We start from the raw sequence: 27,000 nt of genomic DNA, 5'->3' as shown, positions 1-27,000 counted from the left end.
AATTAAAAAAAATCTTTGAGTGGTTGTGTTGTTAAGTAAAAAGACAGAGGAAACACATTTTCTGGCACAGTTTGTATTATAACATGCCAAATATCCAACCTGTCTAAACTTTGACCACTGATAGTTGTTATTTTATTTACAAAGTATTTCCAAACACTGGTCAAAGTAACTTTAACATCTAACACTACAAAAACAATCCCTCTCCCAATTCATTACGATTTAACTTGTCATCAAATACACCGTGAAATCACCAAGAGTCATTACGGGGTCCAGGACACATCCACCTTCATGAGAAATCAATGACCCGTTTCTTAAATCTTCTTCCCATGTGAGAGTCTCCAGGTTTCTTTCTCACAGAGACTTTCTTAACCTCCTCTTTAATCTAGTTGGACTGTCTTTCTCCAAGGAGATCTATCTTTCTTAGGCCTCCTGACAGAACAGCCTGTCCCACAGCAAACATAATCTCTGCAGAGACAATTACAGCATCGACATAATTGCACACACACATACACACACACACACACACACAAACACACACACAGACATACACACAGACACAAAAAAGCCTGCATGCACCAGAATGCCACCAGAATACACACACACACACACACACACACACACACACACACACACACACACACACACCATTAAGAAATAACCCACAACTGTTCACATCAGAGTCATAAAGTCAATGTTTTTAAATTACATCAAAACTTCAACAGGACATTGGTTTCTCTTGATATAAGATTATATATTTACAAGCTGGAAAGAAGATCTCTGTTTTTCAGAACCTGGGCCATGTGAGCTTTAAACAGACGATCATTAACAGTCCAGTGAAAATAAAGCATTTGCTCTTTATCTAATGGAAAGGGCGAAGCAAATCATCGGCTCTACAGTTGCTGCTATTTCAGGATTCAGGCAGAATGGAAGCAGCTCTGTACATCAACAGGGAACATCAAAGGCAATGATTTACGTTCCTCTTCTTGTTAAATGCATTCTATAATTTTAAAAGACGCTGGGAACATGGTCGTCTTCATAGAAGTTACTGCCCAAATGAGTTTTCACCCTGAATACACACACTAAAGTGTACGTGCACACATCAGTACAATCTTATTTGTGCCAGTGCAGACAAAGAGGTTGGATACGCATGAGCGTGCAGTGCTTTTTTTCTAAATGTATAAATATCTATTTCCATATTACAGTAATGTACGATGAGGGCGGCATGGAGGTAGAGTGGCCATCTAGCAACCAAAGGGTCGCTGGTTCCATCCTCACTTCCTCCAGAGACCATGTCCAAGTATGCTTGAGCAAGATACTGAGCCCCTGATGGCCCCTGATGGCCCTGCGATGGACTGGTGACCCGTCCAGGGTGAACCCCGCTTCTCACCCAGTGTCAGCTGGGATAGGCTCCAGCCCCCCAGCAACCCTTAACAGATAAGCAGTATAGAAAATGGATGGATGGACAGTATGTACAATGCATATACTTGTAGAAAGCAGTATGATCTATGTGTCGAGTGATGCGTCCAGTTAACATGCATGCATGTATTTAGATGAGTTAACGTGTGGATTTATATGACCAGAGCAATGCAAGTTGTCATCATAATGACATCATGGGTATTTGAGGGTGGGGTTGCATCATATCACAAAGCCTAAAACTATCCAGAATCCTGACAACCAACTCTGTCCATCATCCTACCTGAAAATAATGAATTCAGTCAATCCCAATGAGACCAAACAGAAAAGAAAACAAACAAACCAAATTACCGTATGATACAAAGAAGTCTGGTTTCACCAGAGAAGGGCATGAATGCAATTAAAAACTAGGGCACTCATCATCAGACCAAAGTTAAAATGCCTCTAGTCACACCGGCAGGTCCTGTAGAAAAGGTTAAAAAAAAAACAAAAAAAACTGTTAATTCAAGTTTTGGCATCAAGCCTTTTTTCCAGAAAAGGAAAAAAAAAAGCAAACTTTTGGTGGCCAAAAATTAGAACTGCTTATCTAAATGACTTAAAATTCGACACTGCACTTTTTTGAGACATCTAAAACGCACGTACAGTTTGATGTTGATCGAATAAACGGTTATTGAGATATTTAAAGAAACCAAACACAGATTCCTCGCTACATGAGAGAAATAGATTTCCATGTACCTCCTCCAGTATGGCTCCCAGCTCGGCTTTATCCTTTGGCCCAGCTCGTTCTCTTTCCAGCCACAGCAGCAGCTCTGGTTTCCTGTAGGCTTTGAGAGCCAGCAGGTGAATGATGCGCTCCCTCAGGGGCTTCTGGGTTGGCGAGGATGTGTTGCCATTCCACCGGTTGTTGGCCGGTTGCTTGTAGAAGCTGCTGTCAGACAGAGGAGCTGGCCTCTTTTGGAACTTGACACATTTACCTGAACACATAAATAAGATAATAGCAAGAGAAATTCATCACGAGGAGTTTTAGAACCGGTTCTAGAGAAGGCCTGGGCGACATCACCTCAAATCAACATTGTGATTATTTCAAACCATTTCCCTGATCATGATCTATAAACAAATATTAGATCACATATTTTTCACTCCATACTGTAAATGAACCATTAAAGCTATGAGCAGTGCACACCTCATCCTTGTGCTTTTAAAATAATTCTACAATAAATACAAAGATAAACTATATATTTATTGAACATTTCAAACAGTCTAAATCAAAGAACATATTGTGCGAAGTGAAAATGTCTTGAGAAAAACTTATAGTTCAGTTATTAAAATTAAAAAGCAAGGTCCCCAAAACATGCTTTGCAAATAAATAATGAATGCACACGCTGGGGGAAAGTAGTGACCAAATTAATGGACATGACCTATAAGACATTTTGCATCCAATAGACATTTTCCAACTCCAAATATGCCTCAGTAGTCGCAAGAAATCCAATCTTCAGGGTTTCTTGACATCCAGACACTTTAAACTTGGGCTCACTGGGACTCATTTGTAAGACAACTGGAACATAATAAATGAGTCATGCAGAAATGAATTGCGAAGCATTTCACATTTTCATGTAAGTGGTCAAATAAAGGCAGTAAAATGTGTCAGACAAGCGTTAAAGCCAGAGGGAAGTCTGGAAGCCCGACTCTCACCGCCTACATGCTCTCTGGGCTGCACTGCTTGTCACCTGCTTGGCTAATGAGAAAACATTCATCAAAATGTTGCCTAATAATCTCCAAGTCTCACACACACACACACACACACACACACACACACACACACAGGACTGTCATTATTGGTCTTCAGGTGTGTACACCCCATTGATCGTTACATTCCTGATGCAGATGGATGGGGCATGTTAGACCAGTGAAGGCTACACGCTAATCTCATAGCAGGTCAATCTGCACATTAAAGGCCGGGGATTTATTTCAACCAAACAAGTATGCCCTGCAAAGACGATAACTCACACTCTACTACCATCAATAATGATAAATAAACAATGATAATGGAAAGGAATGTACTTGTCACATGCATGTTTTATAGGTTTTGACATGCCTGATAATATACACTGGGTTTTTGAGCTCCTCCTGAGGCTGAAAGGGGAATTTCCCTACAGGCATATATGTTGCAGAGTCATGTTCACCTGATGAACTGATGTTATACAATTCACAGTGTCTAAATTTGGTCTGCAGTATGCATAGTATTAGCTTCACTGGAGCTCCAGCACAGACACAGAGGCCTATCACCACGCCAAGAAGGAATACTGCATAAAGGTTGGAGAAAAGAAAAAAGACAGCAGTGGCAGCAGCTGCTCATGAGATTGTCATACAGTAAAGTACTCTTAATGAGCAGAATGTGATGTCACACACAGGCAAAAGCTGTTAAGAATTTGTAGAAAAGTCACTTGGAAATCAACGCTGAAGCAACAACTCATCACCTGTCAATTTCTACATGCGTCTAGAAAAATATTTTTGAGGCTTGTGGCACTATATCATATCAAAATTATATATTTTGGCAAAAAATTTAACTCCTTAAAAGCACTGTTTAGCTTTTAATTTAAATGTCATTTCAAAAGCCACATTTGGAGCTGTGCCCCATCACTTTTATCTAAAATTATGCATTTCAGTCGTATAAATAGGAAAGGGTTGGCTTTGCATCTCATTTTGGCCTTCAAACTCTAAAATGATAGTTCAAAGATGTTTGTGAAATACCAATTTGGCCAAAATCATTTTCCCAAGCCAAATGTGAAGAGGAAGTCAAAATAGGATGCAACGACCCTGTGAAAAGAAATCTAGAGTGCTATTTGTTTGCATAGAAATGAGGGACTCGAACTTGATTGATGTTTCTGTTAGCCAATAGCCCTTCATTTGCATAACACCCCCTGCATGAGAGAGCATGCACACCAGACACTTACGCTGGCCAAGCCGGCTACCTCCGGTTAGCTCTCTGCTAGCAAATGAGGATAAATAATTCAATTATCGCCCCCTTTAGAGTGTCTAACTGTCATTAGACCAAATGGACAGCCTGATGGTCGGGAAATGAATCATTTCACAGAGTTAGATTTTTTTTTTAAAGCCGCTTCTTTTACAATGTAAATTCACAAGGAGGTATAATGATATAATGTTCTTCTTCTCTTTTCTTGATATATTCTAATTGCTGTGTCTTCTTCTTCTTCTTCTTGAAATTGAGCTGTGGTAACACACAAATTTCCCCGTTGTGGGATCAATAAAGTTGTATCTATCTATTTATCGAGACTTTTTTTTTTTGTCCCACAGTGAATTACATGGGTGCAGGAGGGGCATACAAAACTGAGAAAAACATTTCTAATTTGACAGAAAATAAGTAAGGAGGAGTTGTCAAATATGGATTGAAAAGAGATTTTTATTTACAAACTCTGAAACAAATTTTGGACATATTTGGTGTTTGTTAAGAGATAAATGGAGACTGAGAATAATGTAATTTTCATTTCATGGGATCTCGGGGGGGGGGGGGGGGACAGAAATGAAAAAAAACGAAAGACAGGTTTGATTGGAACAGGGGTGGTAAAAGGACTGTTTTTATATAGTCAGGGCTTAAAGGGAAGAACATTTCTTTCCCTGAAAGGTATCCAGGGATTAGAAGACAGTTTTGTAACCTAGCAACAATAAAAGCTTGAGAGAGGCACTCTGCGAATGAGATTGTCGGCGCTTTCAGATCAAAAAACGCATGTTGTCGAATTGTCCCATTTGCAGGGCTTTTTCAGAATATCATGGCCAGATGCAGTGTTGAGCTGACACTTAGCAGACACTTAGCAAATTAAATGTGTGACCTACTTTAGTGATACAAAACACCGTTCCTTTTGGCTTTATACATACAAATACTTGTTAGATGACAATATTTTCCAAAGACATATCAGTATTTCATTTTTAATTAAAGGATAAGCGACACCAGGGGTCAGAACCTCATGGGGTTCAATAGCTTCTAATAAGTAAAGGCTGCATTTTATAGGATTTTACTGAAATTGATCCCAAGACACGATGTCAAGGCTCCACATAACATTTGCCAATTTATACGACCTCCATTTCTGGCTGATGATTTTCAAGTGACAGTCTACAGCATCTCTGCAAGAATGGATGCGTAACTTTGCTGATGCGGTTCACAAAAGCATCACTTGTCCCCACAGGGAGTAGGCAGCGCTTCCAGATGTTACACGGCTGACAGCGGGGAGTTGGGCAGCTCATCAGGAGTTTTATAGTTGGAGGCTAGTGTTTGGTGAAATATGGATGGTAATTTCTGACTAGCAGAAGCGGACAGGATTGCGAGGACAGGCCCTATCCTCTCCCGCTATAAATCTAATAGGCCCTCAGGTAGTGGTAGCTACTTGTGTAAGGGGACTAAAAACAACCCTACACCAGAATTCTGCCACAGTATTCTGAGAATTTCAAGCCATGTTAGTGGCATTGTATCTTCACACTACTCAAAACATATTAAAATATCTCCTCTAATTCACACACCGATGGCAAGAGCACTGATATGGAAGGTGCTAGCTTGCCCACCAAGAACAACCCAGGCTCAGACTCTTGTTAAAGGACACTAAAGGCAGAGAGAGAAGGAGATGAACCTCCAATCTAGGGATTCTCCTTCTCTTCAGCCACCCACTGTAAAACACTACCTGCATGGTTTCATCATATGACAGGAACTTTTCAAATAAAAGCAATGAATGGAGTTATATTTTTTCCGGGGATAATAATGTTTGAGTTGTTTGTTTTTTTTAACTGTTGCATGTCTCTTTGTTTGTACTATATCCCCCTCATTGTATCACTAACACTTTTCTTACACCATGGAAATGAGAGACATCAACCTATGCCTTAGCTCTGGTACATGGGGACCTCGAGTAAGTTCTTACTTGGATGTGAGGCTCCAGGTTTGATCTCAATGGCAGAGCGGCTCCAGCTATCCTTCTCCACCTGAGACATCCTCTCACGAGTCATCTGGTAGGAGTCCTCGGTGGCACACACGGTGATCTTGTCCTGGATGATACCTTGACCTTCCAGCTGCTCGCGGCCGTCACTGCAAAACAAAAAACAAAGCGCAGTTGAACTGCAGGGCTTTCAGCTGGCTGTGCTGTCAACACCGTACAGACAAAAGGCCCATAAGCTACCTCAGAGCAGCATACCCACACAGACTCCACACAGCATAGTGTGGCTTTGTGGTGCAAGCTGGCTACGACAGGTCTATGGTTACTCTATGTTATGTCACAGTCTAGATATAGCCGTGCAGGCCGCTACATGTGGGAAAGCCAGATATTCTGGTTCAAAGCAGGATAAAGCCTGTGGAAAACCTCCAGGATTAGCTTGGCTCCTGCCAGTACACTTACAAAACACGGATCATCTAAGACAAAAGTAAAAAGTTCAATGCACCAACCTGGACTGCATCAAAGCTGTAAATAAATCAGAGTTTGACTGCATTGCCAAAGTCTGTTTTATACTTACAGAAAAATGAGCCATTTCCTCCAACTCACACAACTCTTATGTTGTGTGTGCCTACTAATCATTTCTCATCCGTCTCCTCCAAATATCATTACAAATGTAGTGAGAGAGACCAAGTTCTTGCCCTTTACCAGGTCTACTGTTGCTTTTGGCTCCAGCAACTGACTGGAACCAGAACTAGTTAGATTTCAGACCGCAGCCATCTGGCAGCAGGAGGCTGTAACAGAGCATAACCCTCAGTTTCCATGCAAATGCGCTCCATAAACAATGTATCACAGGTCTTTGTAATGAAAGGGTCCAGACGAAAATAAACAGAAAATTACAATTGCCCCATCCTGTGTATAGCGAGCAGTGAGCTGACTGTCTCTTATGATGCTTTTAGAGATGTGAGCGTGCAGGAATGTTGAAAGAAAAATGGTGAAGGGCTGCTGACCGATGCACAAGGTCAGGAATCACATATGCCACAACCAGTGGATCACATCACGTCACATCACATCAGATCAAAAAAGGCTGGAACAGCCAGATCTAGAGTCTTAGCTAACCTTTGATAAAGTCATTTTTTTGCAGGGCACATTTGCCAAAGTTCTCTCTTGATCCATGTGGAAAAGAAAGTTTTCTGGATAGTTTTCACTGAGGCTCAATCCAGGATCTTGGCTAACAAAAGGAAAGAGGAAGTTGCTGTAAAATATTGAGAAAAATAGGTCAAAGAGAACGTCACGTGTTCTTTATCGTGGACACATGAAGGTAAAAGCTTTTACTGTTGAATGTAATATAGTGGAATTTAAAGTGCATTTCAAAACTCATAAATTGGAGAAGAGGGGGGAAAAAAACTATTTGCAAGCATTTAAAAGGCAAAAAACTTTTTTTTGGGTGAAGCATTGCTTTAACGTGGTACCTTGAAACATATTGATGGATGCAGTCGAAGCTGGCCTGAGGTTGGTCTTTGCTGTCACTGGACAAGTAGAAGGAGAAGACACGGAGAGCAGAGGGGGACTCTGATGTGGGAGCTGGGATCTTAATGTGCTAGAAAGACAACAGAAAGACAAAGAATGTCAGATTTACAAAAAGATAAATATTTGCCATTTCTGGTTAGACTTTGGGATATGTGTAAACAGATTGCATGTCACCAAACCATCTGTATTCGCATAAACCCATAAAGTGAAATAATGTTTATTTTGTTTTACAGGTCAGGTTCCCTTAACATGTCAAAAGTTTCCTGAGACTTTTTTTTTTTCCCAATTTCATGCTTCTTTTATTACTTTTCAAACTTATTGCTTGGAAAAGAAGTTTTCTACTCAGCAGCAAGAAATTCTGATGCCAAAACCATTGTAGCCAAGGGCTGAACTGGCCAAAATCATGGTTTTTGCAATCATCATAAATCAATGGAGTTTATTTCTTCACAAATGTTATTTCAATACAAGGACCAGACCCTGGCAAATGTTGTGAAGGCCTGAAAAGAATATTTAACCCCAAAATCACAACACTTATAGCCTGCTGATAGCTCTTTGTGGCTGTGCGGTTGATGACACACAATAACACAGAGGTGCTGGATGGAATAAACAACTTTGTGACGTATTGGAAATGTGCAAATACAGTTATGTGGAAAACAAGGAAAATCTTCTCAACCGAAAATGCATAGTAACTGATTTGTCCTCTTGAGAGCACAAATGTGTTCCAAACATTTGGCTGATACCCCAGTAGATTGGGGGCTGTCTTGAAAATATGTGAGAAGTTGACATTTTGGCCTGAAGATGCTGCAACAGGAAAGCTCACAAATGCTTAAATCCTGCACTTTGTATTGACATGCCAAATATACATATATATATATATGTTTTCATTTTTTTTTGTGGCAATTTACTCAGAAATTTCTTGGGAGAAGAGTTTGGCCGGATCGTAAAACAACAGAAGTTAGGAGAGTACGTTCAGATGGCCAGCAACTGCTTTCCCATTGCCAGTTGGTAAATTTGAATTGCAAAAGTGATTCCTGAAATGTGAAAAAGGACAGTTTCAATAGATGTTATCACACATCACCATGCAGGACCAAAATGATGAACATGGACTGGACTATCTATACACTTTGATGTGATTATTCACACTCAGCTAAAATCTAAACATAGATATCAAACGAAAGTACTTGTTATTGTTTTTGCTACACCTCAGCAATTAGTTAAAAAAAAAAAAAAAAAACCTGTTCAGTTCATCACTGAAACCTGTGGACATTTGAGCCAAATCCAAAAAAATGTCCTCTTGTGTGAGGGACCCTGCATTAATGAGATTGGGACAGATGTCGAGCACATGTGAGGTCAGAGTGAACTTAACCTTTGCCCACCAAAACTTTTAAGGGTCGTATGGACGGATGGAAAAAACAACCAGAAAGCTAAAACCTCCTGCCTATGACTTTTACTAGTGCTGAGGCATAAAAGTGGGCCCCTGACCATCATAGTATAACCCCCCCCCACACACACACACACACACACGCACACATATATTGCCCAACCTGGAGATTCCATGGAAGATTCCTCTATCAATAAACAAGGAAAACAGCTTGTGTTTAGACTAATGCTGTTTAAACTACTGCAGAGGTTACAAGTGTATTTAGAGTTTGCACACAGGCGGAGCGTCCGAGTCGGAAAAAAGGGGCACAAATGTCCATCTGGGTGTCGTGTTTCCATCGTTGCCACTCAGAGCTGGAGCTGATAAATACCTGTGACTACTGCTGAGTCATTTCACTGTGCAGTTAATGCCAATTGTAACTTTTCCACTGAAGAGAGAAAGAGAGAAAAAAAATCCCCAGATGTTCATGGGATTTTTATCCAGTGTGAAAGAGGTATATCTCTCCTCCGAGGACCCTGAACATCCACAGTGCTTTTCCTGAACTGGTTTCCACCCACAGGATTAAACATTTTTACCCGTATTTTTTTTTTTTTTTTAACAAAACCTGCATTTTCCTACTGTTATGTGATAAATGGAGTTTGTTGTTTGGAACTTTACCCTACTTGTTGGTCCTTGTTAAACCTGCACTTACACCACAGATACCAGGAATGCTGTAATTTAAAAATATATGATGGGGTTTCAGGAGTTTCAGGGGGCACATTCATGAGAGTAAAGAGCGAGAGGCTTAGGGCTGGTTTATGCAGTCTATAAAGTAAGCAAGGTAAATCTCAGAGTCAGTGCAGAAGAGATCCACACTGTCATGACAAGTATTTTTCACTGCTGACCACCCCCCCCACCCCCGGTCAGGCAATCACATTCTTCATGCTGCAGGCAGCTGTGCCTTATTGTGGATTTTTCAGCTTTAAGCGTCAAGGTATCATGAGGATTTCCTCTCCTTGTGTCCCTGTGCTCCCACGTGGTTCTGGTCTCCTATTTTTCAAAGAGACTTGGCCGACCATGCCCAATCCAGGCTGCTGAGATTTTTCCCACCTGTATGTGTGGATATGAGGCATCTGCAGACACTACGGTCTAGTTGTTGAGGAGTATCTCTTGCATATCTCATGTGTAAGATATGCAGAACAGCACAAGTAAAAAGACGGACCAGAAGAATTATTTCCTCATACAGACTTTAAGTTCCTGTCTGTCTGATTTAATCGTGTCTCATCTCATGCTGTCCGTTCTCTGGACACTGGGTTTCTGTGTGTCCCCAGGGCTGCAGAGCCTTTTTCTATCGTGCTCACTTCCTGTGGAATAACCCCCCTAATGACATTAGACACTCTGGCTCTGTTAAGGCCTTAAAATATAAACTTGAAATAAAGTCAGTCATAGAAATAAAAATTCTTATCATGGACCAGAATCCCTTACACAAAAATGCATGACAATTAACACTCCAAACCAGCTGTGGGCAGCAGATTATCAGAAGGTTAGGGTTTCCATCTCTATTGTAAAATACAAGGAAATGCAAACTTCTAAGACAGTGATGGGGAAAATGCTGCTCATGTACGCATGTCATTTAGAAGTTCCAAGGTGTTTGTTTGGCGTTCCCCCTTCCATGGAAATCCAACTTACACATGAAGCGTGATTAAAATTTCCAGGTAGAGAACCAGTATGACTGGGAAAATCTCACCTTCATAGAAAGATAAGAGTTATAAAACTACGCTGGGCTTGTTTAAACACAACCTCTCTCTCAGCGTTTACACTAGCTGAAAGCACAAGGTTGCACTTGCTCTTGCTTTGTCTTGAAAAAGCTTGTGAGTTTACTCACCAGGATGCCTGGAAAAGGTGCAGATGCCAAGCACATTCATGGGAATGAGCTGTGTGCCATCACAGGATTCCAGCTGTTATGAATACTCAGTCATACAGTTCACTTGCTGCCATCTAGCCAGCGATGGCTGCTCGTTCGACCACCACTCGAAGACTTTAAGACCCCCCGCGGTGCAAACTACATCAAGCACTCTCATTCCCAGCCGCACCACAGCCCAGCACATTCTCCCAGTAATTCTCCACGGCAATTCAATCCCAGAGAGGCGCTCTTACAAAGGACCTGGCTCTTAAAGAATTCAGCTGACCATGAATAATGAAATATTTATCGTCTTCCTTTCAAGTCAAATCTTCAGAGAATCTGTGGGTTGCTTCTGATCTTTGCCATTATTGACTCACACATCAGGCATAGATAAAGCTAGCTTAAAGCATGAAAATATTTACCAGCAAGGCTTCATCTTAATAAGTTAATTAATATTCAGAAAAAAACGCTTGGGATTGATTTATGCCCTCAGTACAGCTCAGTGACACCCCAGACACCAACAGGCGACGAGGAGAACCAAGCGGAGCCTGAGTCCGACAAGTGTTCAAACATATAATTCATTCTTTTAAAACGAACACTGGCCCCCCCAGACACTATGGGGCAAGACAGAGATGCACACTTGTAGCTCATGCAGTTTGTTGTCCAGAGACTACATAATGGCCAGTAACATACTGGGGGGTGGAGTTCAGCAAGCTCGCCACCTCAGTCTGAACGGAAGCCCTGCTAACCTGCCTCTTAATCTCCACTGGGTCCTCTTTGAGAAGTTGTGAGAGGGGAACTGATGTGATGAGATCTCAGAAAGGGATGCACCAATCTACCCTTTTTGGTCCTGAAAAAGATATCATTTGGGCTGATACCAAGTACCGATCCACCACCGAGGTGTAATTAATAAGCTCTGTGCCTCATTGTGCTTGCGTGGAGGAGCCTGGATCATTCTGATATCTTTGAAGCTAATCAAACACGTTAAGTTTGGAAAAGATCTGACCATGTGGAGTCCACTTGAAACAGTTTTGTGTTCTATGGCGAAATGTCAAACTTGGCCACCTCACCACGGTAACAGTACAACAAAAACTCACAGTCTCCAAGGTAACTCATCACTGAATTCTTAAGTACTTTGATGAGATTTGAGATGGATGTTGTTGAACCACTATGACGAATATCCCATTAATCCATCTTCTAACGCTTATCCGTTAAGGGTCGTGGGAGGTGGGGGGCTGGAGCCTATCCCAGCTGACATTGGGCGAGAGGCGGTGCTCACCCTGGACGGGTCACCAGTCCATCATAGGGCCATCAGGAAGAAATCAGGGGTTCAGTATCTTGCTCAAGGATAATTGGACATGGTCCATGGGGGGAAGTGAGGATTGAACCTGAGACCCTTGCTAGACTGCCACTCTGCCCCTGAGCCATGCTGCCCCCATGACAAATATCAAAATGTAAAAAAAAAAAGTCAAAAATTTAATGAGTTCTTCCTTGGCTCATTCTACACTGTTCCACATGGCTGCTGACAAGTTTTTGGGTTGTCCTGCTGACCGACACACAAACTCCAGCAGAAACCTTCTTGCCAGAGGTAATGAACTGGAACTGAAGTTCAAAAATAGAAAACAAGTATGCACACGTAGACACAGAAAAGTATGAAGCATGAAATAGAACACACCAGTCCCGATACCCAATCCAGCTATCTGAGTCAGTATGAGATCAATACGCCAGTGCTGGACTGGTGCATCTCTTCCTGTGGTGTGTGATCACATTCTGGTCAATTTTTCAGCAGTTATTCATGTTGTTGTTATTGTACAATGCGGCGTGTGATTCTGAGGTTGTTGTGGCAATTAAAATAATTGTATATCAAGTTGTCAAGGTTATATAGCTCTTGTCATAGAGGTATTCAAACAAAAATCAGATCAGACTAAGACAAACTAGTCCCCCTTTACAGGGCAAAGGCTGCGTAAAGATTACTAGTTTTTTTTTTTTTTACAAGCACGCATGCACACACAGCTAGCAGACAGACACCACTAAAACATCTTTGTCAACATGTTGGTGACACTATCTTAATGAGCCACAGTTTCACTCTGAGCCGTCATAAATGTCTCCCTGCACTGTAAACATGAGCGGGAAAGGCTCATTTTCCTGGCTTTATCAAACTATAAAGTCAATTGAACAAAAACTGTGAGAAACTGCTGTCGGTGCACAGGGCTTATGTTTCCTGCTAGCTTTTGGTTGAATGTGGGGTCTGGGTGTAGATCTCATGCAGCCTATTGTTTCCACATCCTCTGCAGTCTGAGTAATGGCCTTCTGAAAACAGGCCGTCTTTTGTTCTGGCCTCCTCGGCTCCAGAGTGGGATGCCATGGTACTGCTTCCCCTCTCTGGTTGATAGGAGGAGAGGGAGGAGGTGCAGGAGGAGATGGAAGAGGAGGAGGAGGGAGTGAAACCTGTCGCCACCACCGCTGTCTGTTACCAGCAGGAGGCAAGACACTCATGGCTGGGCGCTAATGCAAACTCTGTGCATGTGTGTGTGTGTGTGTGTGTGTGTTAATCCAGCGTGAGCAAAGGGAGGCTCAGCTCCAGCTCCTCTCACCAGGGTGTAATCAGCATTACTGCCACTCATAAGGCTGAAGAGGGAGAGAGGCCAAAGTCGAGCTATAAGCCAAAACATCTCTGCCAATGGCTTTGAGACACATACACATACAAAGAGACACACACACATACATACACACACAAAGAGACACGTACACATACATACACACACAAAGAGACACATACATACACACACAAACACACACACACACACACAAAGACAGACACAAACACAAACACGCTCAGACAGCCATCCAGCCAGCCACCACCCTCATCATCATCCTCACCACACTTAAGTACACACTACTTCTCATCATAGCATCACAAACAAAAGAGTTGAATTGTTCCAGGGCCACAAGTCGATACACGCCATTTAAGACAAGCACCTTTCTCCATGGAGGATGCACACAACAGCCAGTTTTGAAAGCTCCTTGTGCGGGATCTTTAGGAGCCTGAACAGCATCTAATGTGACCCCCTGTAACACAGACGTACGTTTGGCTCTGTAAGTGCCAACCTGCCGATGTCACAGCAGAAAAATACCTCCCCGTCCCACGTTTGTAGGTTTAAACACAGAGAAAGAATGAGACTTAAATAACGTCTTGTTTTATTTCATGTAAATTTTGAAGCTTTTAGGAGTCTTAAAAATGGTGCGTGTTAACTAGTGGATACACAAGACAACAGAGGTTTTTGTTGACAATTAAAACATAAACAAACACAAAAAAACTTGTGACGTTTAAATGCATTTGATGCATCTGTGTGGTAGCTCGTTCATATCCAAGTGTCAGCTTTGTACTTTTAACGATCACACTTGAAAACTTGAACTTGCTGAAAAAAATGATAGTATAAGTATTATAGTACATTATTTTAAACAATAATCCAAATCCAAAATAGAAAACCTGCACCTTTAGCTAATTTAAGGGTCGATCCGATGTTTTGTCCCTTTTACACAAATGCAGATTCTGTGCTGTTACCATCTCTACTGAGAGCTCAGTGGTGAAACGATGTGCTACCCCCCCAATCCGTCTCTGGGTACTTTTATACAGACAGTGAGGTGTAATAGCGGCATAACATTCCCACATTAAAGTGTCTGTGTAAACGGGCCCTATGTGTCTAGACGAATGGAAGATGTGGGATGGATGTAGGGCAGGAGAGAAAGAGAAGAAGTGGCAGAGAAACTAGTTTTTATTATCTCACAGTCAATCAGTCAACACTTTGGGCTGTGTGGTGTCTTCTCTTTCTCGCTGAGCTTCACCGGCTAGCACTGTGTGATTAATGTGGCTGCTTCGAGTGGGAGACAGCGCATGTAATCAAGTCCGAGCCTGTAATCACCTTCCATTCCTTTTCATTTGCAATTTCACAGAGGGACAGAGCTGCTGTGCGAGCTCCATTCCTGGGAGAGAGGAAGCTGGGCACGGAGCAGGCGGAGGATAGGGGTGCTGTACCACAATCATCCCTGAGGTTTCCCCAACCAGTGCCAAGAACGATACATCTCTGGCAGGTGCCTGAGGCCAAACTGTCAACTTCAACAAATTGTGGGTTACTGTGGTCCAACACAAGCCCCTCCTTATACGCCCAAAGCTAGGTAGGCGCTTCAACAGAATGCTATGTTTCTAGGCATGCAGGACCATACCGTAACACATGTGTGTAGGGGAACAAGGGTCCCTTTATGCCTCATTAGTTTATGGTGTGGATTTTCAAAAGCGGGAATTAATCAGGACACGTTCTTCAGCCAAATAAGATGTGCTCCATATCTCCAAGCTGCTTGATCAGACCGAGAAAGTGTTTTCCAGTGATGCGGCAGGATTTCTGAGGCCACTCACACGTTCGCTAAATAAATATGTAATCCGTTCAGTGCACAAGATTTTCATTCCTCGCTTTTCAGAAAAACTAGCAAGCTATAACCACAAGAGTTTCATAATCCCTTGACAATTTTCCCTTTGTATGCACACACAGATTAGTGTGATCTGAGAGAAAATAAAGCATTTATCACAAGTGACACACACACACACACACACTAACACACACACAACATACACGGTACCCCGAGAAGATTACTGACATGCAATGAAAGGTCTTAAGCAAAGTGCACAAATGCATGTGATCGCTTAATTGCGCTACATCGTTTCACAAGTTCTTAATGGTCCAAAAAGAAGACCTTAAGGCAGAATATTGGCGGGAATTGAATGTAATATTCATAGCTGTGTTTTCATTATCATTGAAATCACCTGAAATTTAAAATGAGACCTTCATATCTAAATGCGGAGTGGGTTTCCACTGAAGATGTCTGCACATTAGCCCAGAATGGACAACATTAACATTTTTTGCGCTACACCATTTGGTTCAGCTCGTCCTCTGGATCATACTTGATTAAGTTTTCGCTGAAGTACCTTATTTTAATTGCAAGCATAAAAAACTAGTGTTCTGCTTTACATTTTCTACTCTTGATTTACTTGTAGCATTCACTTACATTTGCATTTACGCAGTGACTCCATGTTTGTATGGACTAGCTCATCACGCTAAGCTGACCAGCTGTCATGGTGACTACACCAGTGGACAGATGAGATTTAAAACATATTTCCCTTTTTTATGATGGGAAATCGGAGATCCACAATGGAAGTGGAGATTGTGAGGAATCTGAGGAACGTCCATGAGTGAAGAGTTATGTATTTCACAAGGACATGGCTACAGGAGGCTCACTCAGGGCGCCATCGCCATGATTGTTTACATCAAACCTTGTGTGACGTGATCCACTCTGTTAGTGCAGAACTCCAGACTCAGATCTTCTTCATAATCTTCAATCTCATGACTCACAACAGAAATATCATTTTCTCTTTCCGACCTGCGTTTTAAGCAGTTTTAGACTTACAAAGGAATTTCCCAGTAGGGGATCTTTGAAGTTTTTCTAATTTGGAATAAAATTTGAGAACTGTAGTATAATATGGAACAATCCTGCAGGCCAGCACACGGTCTCTCAATCTGCAACTCCAGCGTAAGATACTACTGAATCCTACACACTGGTTCTTTAATTTTGTGTATCAAAATGTTTTCTCCTTAAATGATTACATTGTTTCATGTTGCTATCTGCAAGTACGCTTTGTTTGTACTTTAGCAAGACATCAGTTATCTTAAAATGAAAAAAAGAAAAGTCTAGACGCTCAACTTTGGTCAAGGTTAAATAACTCTGTGTACAGGAGAAGTTGCTTCCAGTGTTCTGCCCTTTATTCTCCACTCCATTAGATGCACGGCAGGGATGTTTCTATCATGTGGGGCACAAACTCACCCTTGGGGCAGACCACAACACATCTGGACTGACTGTAATACATTAAGGCTGAAAAACTCAATTCATTCAGGGTGATCCAAGCAGGGTGACAAAACACAGTCTGCATTCCCTCGCTTATTGTTATTCAAATCAGCAGCGACAACACACAATCAGGGGGGACTCTGGGGATTGGAGCATGGGCAGTCTAAACACACACAGACAAAAAGCCACTAGCTACACACTCACACAGGCTCAAAAGCAACTGCCAAGTCTTCGCTCATTCTGTCTGTCGCTCTCATATGTGCAGGCAAACTAAATAAACAAACACACAGACAGAAACAGTCCTCAGGGGATCTCCTACGTATGGTCCTGCCAGGCTGCTGCACAATGAGCAGGGGGGTCAGGACAGGAGAAAGGGCTGGGACATGAATAAATCATGCCTTTAGGTCCACATGGGACTCAGCCTAAACATATACTACTGCAAAACCAAACAAACAAACAAATAAACAAACAAACAAACAGATACACACCCTTGTCATATAACATGCAGATACCGTTTCACACGTGTATAAATGCACTGAATGTAGTATATCATTCACCCACCACAGAGAAAATGAGCAGTTCAGAGTTCATGTCATCTGCCTAGCTATTACTGCAGCTACAATGTGCCAAAGTCTCACGCGCACACAAACACACACATGCGCGCACACATACATTCATGAATGTCTGAGGCTCTGTTACAACGTGGCACTAACAGGTGCCCTGGGTGATCCAATCAGACGTCCATCCAGAACAGAGCACAAGTTAAGATGCGATCACGCAGACCACATTCAGAGGTGGTGAGGGTCACATGTGGCCACGTTTGTCTAGCAGAGTGAGAGAACTGATGGATTGCTGGCTTGACTGACGTCCTCTGTGTCAGCAGAAGGGCTGGGATCTCATCCTTCTATAGTGTGGCAATACTTGGAATATAAATCAAATCAGAAGCCAGTTCTACGAGAACTGCGAATCATTGTTGCAGTTCATCTCTGGTTTCTATAGGCAGGAAAAGCGTTGCTACATCCAACCGGTTTAAACAACAACGCATGCGGTTTTCACAACAGGAAATAATGAAGGTATTTAATTACTTATAGAGCAAGAAAGTGCGATCTAATCACAAGAGGTCACTCAAGACGCATGCGGAGGCACATTCTGCTGCCAGGTGCGAACTGACACACTTAAGAGTTGTTTACTTGTGATCGCATCACCCATGAAGACGCACATTAATACCCTGCCTAAACACGACCTGAGTCAGACAGACAGGGAAAGCTGATGCAGAGTCATGATGCCTCAAGCAGTAATTAAGAGCATTACAGCTCCTGTAATTACCCCTAAACATCTATTTGGTTAATAACTTGAGCTCTCGGTGACGTGAGTTGTGTGAAATTCTGTGAATTCCCTCAGACAGCAGAGGTCCAGGGAGGCAGCGTCATGATGGAATTCAAGCTACACACCAAGGCCTCACTCACACAAGAAAACAGCTCCACAATAATCAAAATATACACCATAAAATGACACCTGCTTTGCGGGGATGCATGATAAAATTGCTCAACAGACGGATATTAAAAAAGTTTGATATGATATACTGTGGAACATCCCAATGACTTGTGAACGTCAAATTTAAACTGCAATTTCGCCTGACATTTCAAACATTTAAGAAATCCTTTTGTGAGAAATATGACTTTCTAACTTTTGTCTGGCTTCTTGTTTTGAAAAAAAAATCACAATACAATATCACAGTTGGACAATATTCAATTTGTATCAATCCTTTTTTTTTTTTAGTAATATCCATAAAAACTGTTGATGCAAATTTCAGCAACGTATTTTTTTTTTCAGATAAAGACTTCCATGTGGTCAAAGTAATTCCAAGTCATTAAATGCACTCCATTTTAACAGTTGCTTTGTGAAGTAGACGATGTCAGCAATAAACTGCTTCTGTTTTAAACACCGAGCATCCAGCCTGGTTTTATGACCAACTAACTACCCCTCCAATTCAGCACCGCACTTTAGTGTGTAAAAACCTGAAGCTGTGCTTTAGATTTGCAGATTTTCCTTCAATTTACTGCCAGGCTTTCTCCTCTCAGTACACTTGGAATTGCCAACACTGAAGACCTAAACACAAGATGAACTTGCAGAGCCCCGAACAACAAAAATATTATCACAATATCGTTAACTATTAACAAGAGAGAAATCAAAACACTGAATCAGTGTAAACTCACATTCAGACAAGCTAGGAGGAACAACACAAGGCCCTTCACACCACCTCTCAGCTCATTTTGTCAAGACAGGAAGGTGGTTGCCACTTATTCCAACCAGCCCACGCAACACGCATCGACAAAAAAAAAAAAAAAAAAAAAAAAAATCAAATATTCCCCAAGGACACAGCTGTTCCTGACTTTAGTCTAAACACACATAGTTTAGGCTACAAGCTGTAGATTATAGTTTCCAAAGTCCATGTACACTATGAATACTCGAGCTACTGAGTCATTACAAACAGTAAATACACATAATATTACAGTTTATTTTCTCAAGTCAGAACAAGGCGCACAAGATTAATCTGCTTCACTTAAAGGCTCCTCATTTGACGCAAGAGGTCTCCTCTCAAGTCAACACTGTTGACTCTGGCTTCAGTCACTGTGTGTGTTTGTGTTTGTGTGTGTGTGTGTGTGTGTCTGTCCCTCCCTCTACCTTCCCAGTGCCACTTGCAGACCTAACAGTGCTTCTCCACAGTCACCAGGCTGACCCAGTAACCTGCATGCCTCCTAGCTGCTGGATACCACCAGCTATAAGAGGTCCCGCTGCTGCAGTATGGAGTAAACAGCTAGAAGCTTCTTATCTGCAAAATAAAACAGGTATACCTTCCCCTTTTAAATACCAAAGGTGATGAGCTGCCTTCTTTACAGAACCTCCATTTAATCACCTGATAATGGCTTAATCCACTCAAACAGGATTTGAGAGATGCAGGAGAGTGAAAATCACTCGGTTCGTTAACTAATACAACGACACGTCCTTAAAATAAAAAACAAAAAAATCATCTTACCCCTTGGTTTCCTTTGAAACAAATCGATGGCTCGCTTTGTAATGATGCCTGAGGTGAGAGAGAGAGAGAAGAAAGGATTGTGTCATAATTACACAGATTTGTCATCTACATAAGTCTCGTAAACACAACCATTAACGGCTGAGTGTGTGCGGTAACTGCTCTCCCAGACTGGAGCTCATTACGGGGGAAAAAAAGAAAGAAAAACTAGTCGGCTTGTCCGTTAGATAACCAGCCAGCTCTCCGCTTTACTTTGAAGCAGCCGGTAGGTTTCCCGGCATAAAGCTGACGGGTTCATCTTTCCCGACAACCACAGGGTTCGGGTCCTGGTATGCCGGGCAGCGGTGAAGCCAGCGGAACTAACGCAGTGTCAAGTCCTGAACTGTAAACTTGCTCTTGTTTACTGACAGGGCAGCCTCGGCGCTGAGGTGAACCCGTTACCAACATTTCCCCAACAGAAAAGAAGCAAATGCAACAACTTTACTGTGTAGCGACTCATTTCCAAACACACGCACAAGCACACGCACACACACACACAAACGCACACATACACACGTGTAAAAGGTACCTTGAGGTTCTGGAAAGCCTCCAGGGCTTTGATTGCCGTGTCCGTCAGCTTGACATGGTACAGCGTCCTGTTTGGGCTGTTTTTGTTGTTTTTTCCACAGGAGAGCCCATAGTGGTGCTCCTGCCTGAGCGAAGCCATCGCTGGCTTTTCTCTCAGGCTGCAATTAAAGCAGCTTTCCTCTCTCGGCTCAGCGTTCACCCTGCTACGTCACGCGGTGGGCGGGGCCGCGCGCACAAGCGCACCGTCAAGCCTAATGCACAAGACACTTCAACAAAAGGTTTATTCTCATGTGTCATAATATCACATTGCCATCAAAGGGTTTTTAATTAATCCATTTTATTACAGAGTTGTGAAGGGAACATGGGGAGGGGAAATATTTTGTGGCCACAAATTATAATTTGATCCCACAATTTGAGGTGTTTTTTAAATTTATTTTGCATCAAAATGTAGTCTGTTCCCACAACCTGATTTATTAGTTGTCACAGATATAACTGTTCCCGGTACATTTGATTCATTGGTGGCCATATGGTTTGATTTATTCCCTCACACTGATTAACATGTGGTCATGAGATACCATGTTATATCTTGTGGCCACAGAATTCTCTAAGGCTACTTCCGGGTTCTATATTTTATTGTTATTGTTTGGCCTTGGATAAATCATAGCTAACCTAGCAATAATTGTTCAGACAGTGGCATCGTGTCCCTTATTAAAACCATCCACTCAGACCACCTCGGGATTAGAATTGAAAAAAAAAAAGAATACATTTGAAACGTTGACATTTAAGCTAAGATGTCAAGAATTAAGTCAAAATGAGAAGGAAATTATTATTGAATTATGGTTAACATTAAAGATGAGCCTAACTTCACATGTCACCAACTCCAAAGACTCCTAACACAGCAAACATTGTTTGAACGGTGACTTTGAGCATAAATGCATCCGTCCTCAGTTTTTTATTTAAATAAAACAGCTGATTGACTGTTCAGTTTGTTGTGAAATAGTTGTAATTTAACAGCTCTGTTTTAATTAATACTAATAATTGACAAACATAATCTAAATATTATGCTTTATCTGCAATAGATATGCTTTTCTATAATATCTACATGTAATTGATATCAAGACTGTGGAGTTTCTATACAAGACAAATCACATGATACAACATCTGTTTGTCCCGCTTGCACTGGGCAAGAGAACTGTGGGAAAATTGCATAAGTGTGTGAATTTTGTTATTTTGTGAATTTCCACGGATGTTCTGAAGCAGTCGCTGACACAGCAGCTGCACCTCTACATGCAGGAGTTATGATCAAATCTTCAGAGTGTAAAGATTCCAACAAATTTACATTTGCCTACAGTTAGTTAGCAAGCTAATGCTGAGTTAGCAGTGATTTGGTTGACACTGCAATGTCATATAGTCCTGATTTCTGTAAGATTTCTTCATGTAAAGTTAAAAAAAGCCAAGCTATATGTTCGCTCGCCCCACCAGTGTGTTTTCTCAGCTGCTAAAAAGTAGCGGTACTGGTTCACTCACCACTGCGATGGACAACAGCAGCAGGCAAAGTTGAAGGCAGAACCTGGTAGCAGAAGCAGTAGGAAATACACACGATAATAAACATATAAAGTTGAATAAATATCAATTGAGTGCTCACTTTTTTGTTTTTGCTTTTTCACTTTTGTTCCATAAGAACATGTTTATTTTCTCTACATTTGATGCTGTGAGAGGCGATAGAGAGAAATAGATGCAGCCATGTGGGAATGTCTCAAACACGAGAGCTGGGCCAGTGGGCACGGACAAAGGAGCTTGTGGGAAACAAAGTGTGAACTTTGACCAGATTTAAATTTAATGTTGTTGGTAAATTTGTATAAAAAATAAAATGTATTCTTCAGAGCTGTAGGGTAATTTCTTTTTGGTATTATTGCGGAATCTCCTGTTCTGGCACTCTGTTGGGGATGCCGTCACTTGTCTACCACCTAAATTTTTGTGGGGCCTGTAAAAACCTCGTTGTTGGCGACGTGCCCCAAGTTAATGATTCGATCACTGGTGGACGGCTTTTAGTGACACAAATTCACAACTACAATTAGAGAGAGAGAGAGAGAGAGAGACAGAGAGAGAGAGAGAGAGCAAACCAAATGTGGGTCAGTTCATATAATCCTTAACAGCAAAGATGCTTATCCCCAGGAGTTAATAGGTTTAGTAATTGTAATGTTTTGACAGTCTGTCCAACTTTCCCTTGTCTTGTTGGGTGAAGTCCAATAGTGGATACACAGGAGGAGCTAAACCTGATACTAAACCTGCAGCAGGATAGACCCGTTACCAGGTTGGGTCTTTGCATGTACCCCCCCCCCCCAAAAAAAAGCAAACATCACCGAGATGAACGACAGCAGATCCAAGCAACTTAAGCGTTTGCATAACTGAGAAGCGCACGTCTGCCGGCAGAGCCTGAAAAGCAGATGAGTCTGACATGTAAGCCTATTTGTCTAAATTGCTAAGCTACTCCCTGAATGAAAGTACATAATGGAAGGAGGAGGGGTTACCTTGGGTCAGGGGAGAACAGGTGGTGCTGCTTGTCCATGTCATGTTCAGCTCCATCAATCTAAGCTTTTTTTGTCTGATTATGACTTCATTTCATAAAATAGAATAAACCGTTTAGTCAAAACTAAATGTATATCTTTGATTTCATCCCCTGAGATGATGACATACACTATAATTATACTTGAGACCAGCCTTCCCTCCCCCCACCCATGAGTGCATTTTTGTCCTCTCCTTAGGTTTTGAAGTTGCTCCTCAAACAGCGGCGCAGTGGGAGATTAACCCATTTTAGCCCCTCCTTCTACTATACCTGGCTTGTCTGTCTCATCCACTCATTGTCTCTGGTTTGCCATCTGCTGCATGGGAAACAGCTCAGCACACCCGACCCCCTGGGAGTGATGTTTCACACCTGAGGTCAGCAACACCCAGGACACCTGCAGCTGGCAACAAGTACGTTTTGTTCATTTTGTACAGCCCAACTCAAGTATGATTTAAAAAAAAAACAAAAAAAACAAAAAAACTGTAATCTGTCACTTCCAGAAGTTAAACAATACACATTACATAATGAAACATGACATATGTGTCCATATACGGCTCGATTGTGAAAACTCCAGAGGAGGAAAGAAGAAAACGCACAATAAATTAGGAAGAGTTACAGTAACATCTCATGTCATTAGTTATCTGCTACACCATAAACTTAAAGTGCTTGACCTGATGATGTCCTAGATTAAAAAAAGAAAAAGAAAAAAAGAGGATGGACTCGCCTACACTTCTATAATTTTCCCAGAGATAGCAACTCACATCTGGCCGTAGATGATGCAGCTATATGGAAAAGTCTAACTGTATCACGTCGTCCCAGGGGAACCAAACTTCATGGTAATCCAACCAGGAGTTGTCGAGAGATTTTCCTCCAGCTCCACCCCAAAGGTGATTCAGATGTACCATGAGAATTGTGGATACCTGAACAAAATGTGACGTTTCCGTCTGGACGTCTTGGCTATGGAGGAATGTAAAAACTTCAAAATCCTAGAAATATGGGCCTAAATATGCATTGAGTGTACTATCCTTCCATCCATGCACCCATTTTCTATGCTATTTGTCCATTAAGAGCCATGGGAGGGGCTGGAGTCTATCCCAGCTGACATTGAGCGAGAGGCGGGTTCACCCTGGACGGGTCACCAGTCCGTCACAAGGCCATCAGGAGCGATTAGGGGTTCAGTATCTTGCTCAAGGACATTTGGACATGGTCATCGGGGGAAGTGAGGATTGAACCAGCGACCTGCCGGTTGCTAGACAGCCACTCTACCTCTGAGCCATTCCGCCCCTGTATTGAATGTACTACTACACACAAATATAAAACTCATGGACAACAATTTATACGCGACTGTTCAAAGTTAATAAACTGTTAAACCCAGTTGCACTTCATGCAGTGGTATCTTTATCGTGTGCAGTGTGACCATTAACTTTATAATTCACTGCAGTGGGGGCCAGCATGGCTCAGAGGTAGAGTGGCCGTCTAGCAACCGGCAGGTCGCTGGTTCTAGCCTCACTTCCCCTGGTGACCATGTCCTTGAGCAAGATACTGAACCCCTACTTGCTCTTGATGGCTCTGTGACGGACTGGCGACCCCTTCAGTGTCCAACACTCCCCCCCCCCCCCCCCACCCCCGCAACCCTTAACGCAGAGGCAGTATAGAAAATAGATGTATGGATGGATTTTCAAAGGCAGAGCAAATGACTCAAAGGCTGAGATGGAGAAAGGCTGTGTGATGTGTTGTTACAGCTGGTAGTGATGGGGTGTCTGGCAGAGTGAGAAAGCTCGGGTTAGAAACTCCAACACCTTCTGTGTGAGACGAATGCCTCTCCTCCACTAAGTACTGCATAAATGTTGCCTTGGCCAGTATCGACTGTTTCAAGATACACTGATTTATGTACTGTGTATACAACAACAACACAGCTGTAAAGTTAAAGCATAGATTGACATCTGTAGTTCAGATGTGCTGCGATTACTGCAACTAAGTATATTCATGACAAATGAAACTGTTACTATTTTATTTATATTTTTGATAATAAGAATAAGACTTTACTTTTTAAAAATATAACTTTCTTAAAAGTCTACGACCAGTTGTATCACTGCGCTGTGGCAGCCAACAAATACATTTCACACATGGGAAGTTTTCTCCTGAGCTTTGTTTCAACTTAGTTTTGTTGCTTTGCGATGTACATTAGTCAATTTTTTTTAAGCGTAATTAATCAAAGAAACTACAAATATTTATATGAAAAAGAATATTAATACGATACAAAAACTTTGTCTTCAATTTCACCATAAGACAAGGTATGCGAAGATTATTTATTCATTAAATACCTACGCACTCGTGATCGGCATTCACACTGTGCAAAAAAACTGCTGCAAAGTCGGGATCACCACCCTGGATCCTCGTCTACCAGATCCTGTTCTGATTTATGCCCAGTAAATATAAAATATCTAATTTACGACTCCCCTCTCTTTGCAAAATTCCACTAACATTCACAGTTATCAGCTGCTGTCACTTTTAAGTTTTAATATCCTGAAATCGTTGGTTGGCCGACCCTTTTATAACCCCACCTCCCAAACAAATGAATGTTTTATTACTTTATAACAATTTACCAGCAGGTATGTGGACCGGGTTCATTTGAGTAAACCATGGGAGTAACTAACGTTGCTGCATCTAGACACACTCAAGGCTTCTGTGTGGGAAGTGGAAGAATTTCAAGGCTGCATGATACTTGCAAGGCATCTTGGCAGCAGCTATTTCTCTCTGAAATCCCTCTGTTAGTCTGAGCGTCTTTCTCAGTGATTTGTTACAATCCACCTAAGAAACACATTCAGGTTAAGCAGTAGCTGCCTTGGGAAATTTGATGAAGACTTACCTTCTGTTTTGTGAATGTGGTACTACACTTAAAAGAAGTACGTGTTAATCAATTACTCATCATTGCATAACTTGAGTTTATGAAGTTTTTCACCCTGCATGAAGTCTTGGGGAATCCAGCAAGTCAGAAAAGGCCGGCTTTTATACAGGAAGCAAATAGGGACCCAAGAGTAAAGACGACAACAACAAAACAACAACCACCCTTTTGTAAATCCTAAAATACATAATCTTTTAGAATCCAGGTCTTCTTTATTCTGTCATATGCCTAGTACGACCCCCCCCCCCCCCAAAAAAAAAACCCACCTTTGATTTATGCAGAAACTCTCTAACTAATACTGATTGTGGAGTGTAGAACTGTAACTGCCTTGGGCCTTCGGATGGCGCACAAATCTGATTTGTTTGCCCTAGATCTCAAATTGGATCTTTTTATTTTTGTCCACACTGTTTTTTGTTTTGTTTTGAGTCTTGAGATCAGATATCAGGCAAACTTAAGGTGGTCATACTGGTAGAGGAACGTGTTGGGAGTGACGCAAAAGACACTTTGGATCAGACTTCATGTAGTTTTTTCTGTTAGACTGCCTAAAATCTGTCTGGACAAAATCTGGATATATAAAAACTGATTTGGGCTGGCAGTCTCAACAGGGACTTAAGGTATTTTTGTTTTTGTTTTGTTTGTTTTTTTTAACTCAAATCAAAGCATTTGTGGAGTATTGACTGGATAAAAAAAAAGACCCGAAGTATAGGATGCATTTTATCATTGTCAACATATGAGGTTAATCTTGGATCTCCATTCGCTTCCAGCGATGAGACTGGCACACTCTGAACTCCGGATTTGCCAAGAAATCAAAGACGGAAGAAAAATCTTTACAAATTCAAGACATTTAAGAGTGAGTTAATAGTAAACAGATGGTCATTTGTGTGTGAAGTATCACT

General features: G+C 41.7%; 1 protein-coding gene across 1 annotated transcript in view; it reads right to left on the bottom strand.

The window, feature by feature from the left end:
- The window catches only part of LOC147269623 (RNA polymerase II elongation factor ELL2-like), a 30,878-nt gene extending 7,898 nt beyond the window's left edge, over nt 1-22,980 (bottom strand). The window contains exons 1-6 of the mRNA XM_086188002.1: nt 22,161-22,980; nt 20,635-20,884; nt 20,070-20,117; nt 7,817-7,944; nt 6,339-6,502; nt 2,149-2,387 (exon numbers count right to left, since the gene is read on the bottom strand). Coding sequence (XP_086044128.1) covers nt 2,149-2,387; nt 6,339-6,502; nt 7,817-7,944; nt 20,070-20,117; nt 20,635-20,772 — 717 coding nt within the window. The 5' untranslated portion in view covers nt 20,773-20,884; nt 22,161-22,980. The remainder of the gene's footprint in view (nt 1-2,148; nt 2,388-6,338; nt 6,503-7,816; nt 7,945-20,069; nt 20,118-20,634; nt 20,885-22,160) is intronic.
- Between the last annotated feature and the right edge of the window lie 4,020 nt (nt 22,981-27,000).

The sequence above is a fragment of the Aulostomus chinensis genome, chromosome 2 (genome assembly GCF_037954235.1).
Source record: "Aulostomus chinensis isolate RoL2024-O1b breed Wild chromosome 2, RoL_Achi_v1.0, whole genome shotgun sequence".
NCBI lineage: Eukaryota > Metazoa > Chordata > Actinopteri > Syngnathiformes > Aulostomidae > Aulostomus > Aulostomus chinensis.
Note: the sequence above shows the minus strand (reverse complement) of the source record. Positions and strands in the feature narration are given on the sequence as shown.